General features: G+C 57.2%; 1 protein-coding gene across 1 annotated transcript in view; it reads right to left on the reverse strand.

Annotated features, from left to right (window-relative positions):
* Positions 1–1,306: 1,306 nt before the first annotated feature.
* IRAK1 (interleukin-1 receptor-associated kinase 1) overlaps positions 1,307–9,648 on the reverse strand; it is a 9,629-nt gene continuing 1,287 nt past the window's right edge. The window contains exons 3-14 of the mRNA XM_008578415.1: positions 9,501–9,632; positions 9,279–9,382; positions 8,907–9,095; positions 8,601–8,665; positions 8,260–8,374; positions 7,355–7,473; positions 6,985–7,192; positions 6,613–6,678; positions 4,654–4,890; positions 3,565–3,955; positions 2,955–3,104; positions 1,307–2,431 (exon numbers count right to left, since the gene is read on the reverse strand). Of these exons, the coding sequence (XP_008576637.1) occupies positions 2,370–2,431; positions 2,955–3,104; positions 3,565–3,955; positions 4,654–4,890; positions 6,613–6,678; positions 6,985–7,192; positions 7,355–7,473; positions 8,260–8,374; positions 8,601–8,665; positions 8,907–9,095; positions 9,279–9,382; positions 9,501–9,632 (1,838 nt within the window). The 3' untranslated portion in view covers positions 1,307–2,369. The remainder of the gene's footprint in view (positions 2,432–2,954; positions 3,105–3,564; positions 3,956–4,653; positions 4,891–6,612; positions 6,679–6,984; positions 7,193–7,354; positions 7,474–8,259; positions 8,375–8,600; positions 8,666–8,906; positions 9,096–9,278; positions 9,383–9,500; positions 9,633–9,648) is intronic.

The following is a 9,648-nucleotide window of genomic DNA, read 5'->3' on the forward strand; positions in this document are numbered from 1 at the left end:
TACATCTATGACAACCTTACGGCTAACATCATACTTAATGGTGAAAGACAACACCTTCCACCTACGACAGGTGAGGATGTCCACTTTCACCACTTCTATTTAACATTTGTCTAGAGGCCCTGGCCAGTGCAATAAAGCAAGAGAAAGAACTATAAAGGCATACAGATTGGGAAGGAAGAAGTAAAACTCTTTATTTGCAGATGAGGTGACTGTATACATAAACTATCCTAAAGTATTTACCAAAAACTTGATAGAACTAATAGGTGAATTTAGGCAAGGCCACAGAATACAAGGTCCATATACAAAACTCAACTGTATTGGTATATACTATCAATGACCAATTAGAAAATGAAATAAAGACGCTGTGATTTAGCTCAGTTGCTTGGAGCACGGTACTGTAACACCAAGGGCAAAGGTTCAGATCCCCCTACCAGCCAGCTGCAAAAAAATTTAAAAAAAAGATACTGTGAAAGTTAATTCTAGGTGTCAACTTGATTAGATTAAGGAATGCCATGCCAAGAAACCTGGTAGAAACATCTTCTTAGGTGTGTCCCTGAGGGTGTTTCCAGAAGGGATCAGCAGGACAGCCTGAGTTGACTGGGTGGGAAGGATCTGCCCTCAATATGGGTGGGCACCATCTGATCTGCTGGGGACCCAGAGAGAACAAAAACAGAGGAAAAGGCGAATCTCTCTCTATCTGCTGGAGCTGGGATACATTCTGCTCTCCTGTCCATGAACATCAGACCTTGAGACTCTTCAGCTTTTGGGTTCCAGAGTTACGCCAAGGACATGACTGGCTTCCCTGGTTCTGAGGCCTTCAGTCTGCAGATGGCCTGTCGTGGGACTCCTCTTCAGTCGTGCGAGCTAATTCCCCTAATAAATCCCCTCTCATCTATTTATAACATATCCTATTGGTTCTGTCTCTCTGGAGAACCCTGACTAATACAGATTCCATCTACAATAGCATCAAAAAACATGAAATACATCAGGAAAAACTAAATGGCACGTGAAGTACTGGGTAGTAGTGCTGTGGATCTGCCACCAGTCTGGCTGTGGCTAACTGGGAGTGGAAACGAGCCTGCAGGGGTGGGGGGGTCTGGCGTTTTGGTTGGACACTCAAGAAACCTGAGGTGTAAAGCACTGGGAGCCTTCTGGCATTCATCATAAAAAAATAAAAGTAAAAAACCAGCTTGGATCCCTGTGCCAGTCAGCTGCCAAAAACCCAAAAACCAAAGAAACAAAAGAAAAAAAGCAAAGCATTCGCAAAGCTCAAAGTTCGCAGTACAATGAACTCCACAAGTACAGCCACAGATCAAAACGTCAATTTTTATTACTCAAGGATAACTTGGACTCACCAACATCTAGCTTCATGGGGCATGTAGTGTGACTAATGATTGTGAACACAGACTCATTGGAAGCCTGTGCTACAGCCCTGGGCTACTTCCAAAGATGCTCAAGAGGGCGCTCGGTTACACAAAACCTGACTTGCTTCTAAAAAACGAAGTCACTTTTTTTTTTTCCTGAAAAGGTTCCCCTTCCCTCTTTGCCTTGCTCCCAACTTCCTTCCTTCTTGGGGCTTCTCACCGTCTGGGTAACTCAAGGCTTGGGCCTAGCTGGACCTTGAGTAGTGGTCCCTCTGCCACAGTCAGTGCCTGGGCCTGAGCCTGTGGCCTCTGGAGCCTGATTTGGCTTGGAGGCCATCGGTAGCGCCTAGGGGTGGCCTGGCTGGCAGGCAGTCACAGTCACAGTAGGCTAGCTCACTGGTCTCCCAGTGAGGCCTGCAGACACTGGCCCGAGGGGGGTGCTGCTGGACTCTGGGGGATCTCAGAACTTTTGCTTCTTACTAGTGGACTGAACCATAGGACAGCCATACTTCTCTTTTCCAAATTATAAGCAAGTGGAGGGCCTGGGCCTCATCTGCTCTGTTGTTCAGAGTGGCTGCTTTCCCTCAGGGCTTCAGGAAAGTCCAGAGATGGGCTAAGGGCTGCTGCTGCAGGCCTGGGCTGCAGATGCCCTGCCTGGCTCCCTGCTCCACCCCATTGCACCAGCAGCCACACTGGCCTCTCCTGTCCGGCCTGTGCAGCCAGCAGCTTTCCCACATGCACCACCCCACCCGCTAGACGCTGGACTGCAGGCAGGCCTCTGAGGTGTCTTGTCCTATCAGTGGCTTTCAGCAGCCTGCCCAGCTGGCCCTGAGCCCTGCCTGTGCCCATGCCCCTACAGCAGCAGGGGCCACCACCTTTTCTCCCTTTTGAGGTCGGGGCCTCACCCCCGCTGCCTGTGGGCTGCCAAGGGTTCGCGCACCATGAGAACTTGTGACCATGAGAACTTTGACTTCCAGGTTTGGGGAATCTGCCCATGTGAACAAATCAGCTCTGAAATTCATCACTCTCTTCGGGCCCCTGCCTGTCTTTGCGTTCCAGGTCCAAGCCTAGGGAAGAGAGAGAGAAATGCCACCTAACACACGGGGGCGGGGGGCTCCCGGCCCGAGGGCTGGGCCACACCTCCTCCTCAGCTCTTGGGGCGCTATCTGGAATAGGGCGTTTTGATCCCTAAGCACTGGCTCTTCAAATAATACCTGGAATAGAAAGTTCCTACTGGGGATCTCTATGTTCTGGAGGCGTGAGGGAGGCTGGCACCCTCAGGCGAAAGGAAGATGCTGTCGTCAGGAGAGGAGGGAGCTGGGACAGGGTATTCCTAAGGGAGGTGTGGGGGCGGACTGGGCTTCCAGCCATGGTTAAAGGGAGTGGCCTGCCTGGCTGTCCCGTGCCCTTGGTAAGCAGGGGCCTCACCACTCAGAACAAATGCTCTGCTGTTTGTGGTTGGCAAAAGGAAGCGTGTCTGAGCAACCCCAGAGGCCAGCCGTCAGGCTGCAGTGTACACGGGAGGGGGATGCAGGGGGCTCTTCTGGGTGCTGGTGCCCAGAAAGCAGAGTCGGAGCAGTCCCTGGGTACCTGGGAGGGAGCTTGACGATAGCAGCTGCAGGCTGTCCAGGATCCCATCCTCATACAGGGCCAGCTTCTGCACCATCTTCTGTCGGGCTGGGTTGATGACAATCTGTGGTGGCGCTGACGATGATGACACGGAGCTGCCCAGGGGCGTTCCTGGGATGGAGATAGCATCCTCTTAGCTGTCCCTGGGAACTGCTTGGTGACACTTCCAGCCTCACAAGTCTTCCCAGCCCCAGCCTAGCACCCTGCCATCCTGGCCTCAGCACAGAATTCCTCAGTGAACTCTGAAGTGGGCCGGGACGGGGCCACACCACGGGCCCAGCTCTCGGGCTAGGCCGGGAGTCCGGCCCTAGACAGAGCCTTCCTTGTTCCTGGCTTTCGGGACTGGGGCAGGGAGAAGGGCTAGGACGCAAGCTCCTGGCCTTTCCTAATCCACTAAAGGGGGAGTGGGGCACAACCTGGGGGGCTGAAACGAGATGCCAACAGGCTACTCTCTGGGTCCCTTTCTGTGGCCTCGAGCTTACTAAGGCCATAGTGAGCTGAACAGCTGGCCCTAGTTCTCTCCTTCCAGAAGGCTAGGGTGGGGAGTATTGGGACTTGTTACCCTAGCTACCTTCCATGGCTGTGGGCCGGAGCCCTGGGCCACTGCCCCAGCTCGACTCTCCAGTGGTACCCCCTTGAGGACAGCCAGCCTCCCTGAGGGGTGCCAGGCCTGGGGGGCAGCTTGGGGTCAAGTGCCAGGAGTGCAGGGCAGCAGAGAGGCTGGACACGCTCTCATCACTCTCCACGGGCTGGTTGGGGCCTCTTGGGAGCGGTTCTGCAGCCTGGGCCGCGGCTCCTGGGAGCACTGCCAGGGGCTGCCATGGGACACCCCCGCTCTGGGCACTGCCGATGGTGGACACATAGGAGTTCTCTTGTGGGGAAGGGGGGCTGCGGCTGGCGGCTTCTAGCTCCCAGGGTGGCCTTGCCGCTGCTGCCTGCAGCTCCTCCAGCCTCTCGTACACCTTTGAGGAGAGAAAAGAGGCTCAGTGCGAGCAGGGCCGATGCCCTGGGCGGGGTTTGCCGCACAGCCCAGCACCCCTTGCTCAAACCAAAGGCTGCGCCAGGTTGCCCAGGACTGGCGCCCAGCCTCAGATTGCTACCCCAGGCCCTGAACAGCTGCCCTGGGGGCTGTAGGAACCACTAAGCCGGCACACCTTTCAGCTGGGAAAGCTTTGTCCCTGTCACAAGGAGTGCTAGGAGTCACAGCCACCAAAGCCAAGGACTGAGAACGGCCTCTCTTTCTCGTCTAGAAAGTGAATCTCACTGTCCTGCTGCCCTCAAATGGGGCTTCTCTATTCTCAACTGTCAACAGGAGGGAAGAGGTGGGGGGGAACATGGAGGGGACAGAAAAGGGCAGACGCAGTGGCACAGTACACCCAGCAGGGGGCGTGATAGAGCCCTCTCCCTCTATCCATGTGAAGTGGGGTCAGAGGCCCACCCAGCAAAGCAGGACCACACTGGACCTGAGCTCAGGGGGGCACTGCCCCAAGCAGAACCAAACTGCTAGCAAGGAATATCTGGAGGCTCATCTTCAGAAAGAGGCCTGGCAGGTGCTGTGTTTGGTCACTACAGAGCAGGGTCAGGAAGGTGGGGTCTCTAGCTGGCCACCCCATTCTTATGCAGCTGGCTTCTAAACTGCTTCCCACCCCCCTAGGGCTACCTGAGTCATGGCGGGTCTCCTCTTGGCCCGGCGGTGCAGGCAGCAGCAAGCCAGCCGACCCAGGGCCAGGCCCAACTCAGGTGGGCACGGCCCGGGCCTGGGGTCCAGGTGCTTCTTGTAGATCTGGGTAGCAATGGGAGCAGCCCAGGCATCTGCGGCCAGACCCGCTTGAAGTGTGGTCTGGGTGCTTTTCAGGACCACCCCGGCCTCCTCAGCTTCCTCTTCAACCAGGTCTTTCTGTGGGACAGATATTGTAAGCATGGCCACCAGGTGGCCTTACCTTCAGCTGCATTTCCCAGACCCTTGTCACTCAATCCTGTGGTCTTCTTTTTTTTTTTTTTTTTTTTTTTGTCTTTTAAGCTCCTGGCCTTTCCTAATCCTCCGTACCGGACCGGGACCGGCCACGGGATTGCAACCTTTGGTGTTGCTCCCGCGCCTCGCTCAGCCAGTGAGCGGGAACCGGTCTGTATGTGGGATCCGAACCCTCGGGCGGGAGCGCCGCTGCGCTTCCCAAGCGGCGCACTATCCAGTGCGCCACCGGGCCGGCCCCTGTGGTCTTCTTTTTATGGATTTATTAAACACCCACTGCATGCCCAGTGCTGCCCCCGCCTCTAGGGATATGACGACAAACAGAACATCCTGGACTCTGGCTTCACAGAGCTGACTTCCTGGTGGGGCAAACACCAACAAGCCTATCAAATTGTTGAAGAGGCCCCCAGGGCATTCAACAGGGTCCTGAGCAAGTGGCACTTGAGCTGGAATCTGAAGGTATAAACTAGCCAGAGAGGGCAGAGCTAAGGGGAACCCCCTGCAAAGAGATACCCCAGGGGTGCAAACATGACCAGAGGCCACGACAGACCAGAAGAAACCACCTGGGTGGGTGGTGGTCTTTAAGGTACAGGGAATGGCACATACGAAAGTCCTGGGGCAGGCAGCAGGGAGCTCCCCAAGTACAGGGGACCTGGGGAGTGGTGGGGTCATGCCACATTAAGGGATTGGGCCTTCATCCCAAGAGCAGTGGGATGGCAAAGGAGCTTTCTGAAAGGTCACTTTGGCTGCAGATGGAGAACAAATGAGAAGGGTCCAAAGAAGACCAAAGAAAGACCCCTGAGATGCTATGCTTCTCCAGGGCAGTGATGGTGACAGTGGAGAGAAGCCCAAGTCAGGGCCAGCTCTAGAGACAGCACCAGCAGGACGCGCTGACGGCTGCAGAAAGTGAAGGAAGGAAGGGTCAAGTCTGGCACGTGTATTCTCAGCTGAGCTGAGTCCCTGCTGAGACGCCCTAACGGACAGCAGGAGCCCAGCCAGCAGAAGAGGCAGCAGGATGTGTACAAGTTTGTGAAAAGTGAAGAGTGTCCCCATACCGGCCAGCTGCCAAAAAACAGTGAAGAGCAAACACTGGCCAAGCATGTTCTGGGCCTAGAAACTGTCTGAGCGCTTCACGTGTGTTAAGTCTGTTTTGCATATGGGGAAACTGAGTCCCAGTGGGGAGCAGGAAGAATTTGCTACAAGGCCACTGTCAAACTGGGACTAGAACCCAGGTCTTCTGTGTCTTGGCCCCATCCCCGTCTATGGAAAGGCAGACAAATGAAGGAGTAGGGGTGTGAGGGCAGCTCAGACCTGTTCCCAGTACAGAGCGTTTGTCCGCCTGCGGCTTGCCTGATGGGGCCCAGGGGAAGGCTTCTCAGAGCCACCCGATTCTGCAGCACTGCCTGACCCAGGCCCCTGCACCCGGGGACTGCTCCCCTGCCCCTGCCCATGGCATCTAGGGAAGACAGACAGGGTTCTCCTCGGCAAGGTAAAGGAGGCTATTAGGGGCCCTGCCCACTTTCAAAGATGAGTCAGCAGCAGCAAAGGCAGGCTTCTGTGGGGCGCTGCGTTCTGGATCATCCACCCTCTGGGGCTGCACCTGTTGGCTGCCAGGAGCAGCACCTCTCTGCCCTGCCTCAGGAGGCTCACCAGATACTTGGTCCTGGCACCATGCGTCCTCACAGCCCTCTGGCCAGTCAGGGTCTCCAGCACTACCTGGAGAGGAGGCAGGGTGGACAACATAGCAGTGGCTTCTGCGATGGTGTCACCCTAGGCCTTGGCAGGGAGGAGTTGCCTGCAGAGGCCTCTGGGGTGGACATGGTTCGGGGCTGACAGGGGTACAGCCCGGGAACGGGCACATGAGGACTGGCTCCCAACAGGGACAAGGCTATGTGTTATGAGACTGAAGCTTAGGCGATTTGGAGGGCCCACTTGAAGAAAAAGAATGTGAAATTACAAACACAAAATTAGGTGCAGAGTGAGGAAGGGGACCCTGCAAGGGACGGAGGGCCAGCGGCTCACCACCCCAAAGCTGAAGGTATCAGTGTCCACAGCCAGCCTCCCCGTCTTGATGTACTCCTCGGGCAGGTAGGCCAGGGTGCCCCGCACAGTCCGTGTCCGGGCCACGGCACTGCTCTGGCTGGGGTTGGCCCCGGCAAAGCGGCTGAAACGGGCCAGGCCAAAGTCTCCCAATTTGGGCATCAGTCTCTCATCTAGAAGGACATTGGAACTTGGGGACGGGAGAGAGTGGCGTCAGTCCGGCCCTGACGAAACTGGACTCAAGCTGCCAAGCCAGCGCCTTGCCCACAGCAGCCCCCAGGCCACTTGGGCTTTGAAATCCAGGCTGCATCCGTCCCCCACACCAGCAGGCCAGGGCACGGCCCCTCCTCACCTCTTGATGTCTCCGTGGATGAGGCTGGGGCTGTTCTGGTGTAAAAACTGAAGTGCCCGGGCTGTGCCCAGAAGGATGTCCAGTCGCTGAGGCCAGGAGAGAGGGGGACAGCCCTGGGTCTGTAGCAGCAAAGAGACATAGAGGAGGCTGGGGGGCGGCTGTTCCTTGACCCCCAACTCTCCCTCCACCTGTCACTGCATGGCCTGGAACAAGTCACTTCACCGTCTGGGCCTGTTTCCCCTTCTGGAAAACAAGGAGCAAGATCTCCATGACCTAATTCACAAGCAGGCAGAGACTATGGTACTCCAGTGCCTCGTGGAGCCCTCCAAAGCTGGGAAAATGGCTGGGGAACGCGTTCTTGGGATTCGTGACAGAATCCGATGCGCCTCTGCTCCCAGAGTTCATTACTTTGTCTCTAGAGTCAGGAAGTTGTGGAAGGCCTTCATCCACCCTGCCCCAACAGAGCTTAGGTAAAAGGCAAAGAAGCTCTTGCCCTGTGCGCTTAGCCCTGGTGTCTCTGGGGTACCTCACTCGGATGGGCCAAGTCTTGGGTTCAGATGCACAGCCTGCTGCCCACTGGCCACCTTTCCTCAAGCATTTTTGCTGACAAGATCCTTCAGCTACTCTGCTCGCACAGGGTAGGAGCTTGAGTCAAGAATCCCCCTTTTAGAGGAGCAGCCACGGAGAGGCCATGGGAAAGAGTTCTGTAGAAAACGGTGGTCCAGCTGGGGCCCAGTCCTGAGCTAAGAGCTGTAGGGGAGCTGGAGGCCCAAGCCCTGCCTGCCAGCAGGACCCACTCACGAAGGCTCAGAGCCCCACGCTGCCCCCACCCCATGTGCCCAGCTCTGCCCAGGTGCCAAGAGTGCTGCGGGGCCGGGGAAGAGTGTCAGGCCAGGTGAGCCTACCTGGAAGTGAAGACGGTCTTCCAGGGAGCCGTTCGGCAGAAAGCCGTAGACAAGGCAGTAGAAGCCACTCTGAGCACAGTAGCCAGAAAAGTCCACAATGTTTGGGTGACGAAACCTATTTGAAAAAGTGGGGCCTGAGCACTCTGGCCCCCTGGCCCCACTATACTTTCCATCTGGCCAGACTGGGTGGCCAGTCCTTACTGGTCCCTCAGCTAGGCTGGGCCTGGCAGGCTTCAGGGGCCCAAGGGAGCCAGGTCCTGTGGCATTCAGTCCTAGAGCCTGCTGTGGCCCTGCTGCGGCTCTCCCTATGCCCCAGCCAGGGGGGGGATCCCCAGGCTCACCTCGACAGCTGCTCCACCTCGGTGAGGAAGCTCTGCTTCACCGAAGTCCACTCTAGGTCAGCGTCCTGCAGCCCCGGGGTGTGGTGAAGGGGGCAGGGAAAATGGACAGTGTGAGGCTCCTGCAGCCGAGGCTTGCCGGCCACTTCCAATGCCACCTGTCTGAGGCCCAGAGAACCGAGGGGCCGGGGACCTTGAACTGGAATCAGAGGGCTGAAAGAGTTGCGTGGGGAAGCCAAGAGGGAAGGGCTGGAGAACTGAGGGTTGGCTACTGGCCTTCCAGGGTCTTCACTGGGATGCTACACCCACCTCCTTCAGCCTCTTCACAGCGTACACCGTGTTCCTCATCACTGCCCGGTACACGCACCCAAAGCCGCCCTCCCCGATCTTGAGATCGTCTGAGAAGTTGTGGGTGCCCTGGGAAATCTCACAGAGGGGCCAGCACAACGGAGAGGGGTGGGCCCCCTGCAGGAGGGACACTGGGCTCTCTGGCCTTGGCTGTGGGAAGAGACCCTGGATCAGGTGAGGTCCCTGTCTTCTCCCCTCTGCCCAAGGCCACAAGATCCCCCTGCCCCAGCTGCCTCCCAGCTGACCCGGCTTGGCTGACAGGGAATCCGCAGTGCACCAAAGGCTTTCTTTCTCCTTGTCTCGAACTTTCTCTGGGGGGCAGGGGGCACCTACCTTGGTAGAAGAAGGGGCTGGAGATGGTAGTGGTGGCTGGAGGGAAGCAGGGCTTGGGACGGGGCCGAGCTCAGGCTCCGATTGGGTCTGGGAGCCTGGAAAAGCTTCATAAAGACGCCAGTGAGAGGCAGGCAGAGACCAGCAGCAGGGTCAACAGCCATGGCACTGGTCAGGGTGGCCCCTTCCTCAGGTCCGTCAAGCCCAACACCAGGGCCCTCTTACCTGGAGAGAGGAAGGTGGAGGCTGAGGACTGCAACTTCCGGGAGCTCGGGGGCTCGGCCTCAGAGGGTGCAGAGATGCTGCTGGGCCGCGGGCCAGGGATGCTTGGGGGCGGCAGCGGGGCGGGAGGGTGCCCTGGGACGCCGATGAA

The sequence above is a fragment of the Galeopterus variegatus genome, unplaced genomic scaffold (genome assembly GCF_000696425.1).
Source record: "Galeopterus variegatus unplaced genomic scaffold, G_variegatus-3.0.2 Scaffold1677, whole genome shotgun sequence".
Taxonomy (NCBI): domain Eukaryota; kingdom Metazoa; phylum Chordata; class Mammalia; order Dermoptera; family Cynocephalidae; genus Galeopterus; species Galeopterus variegatus.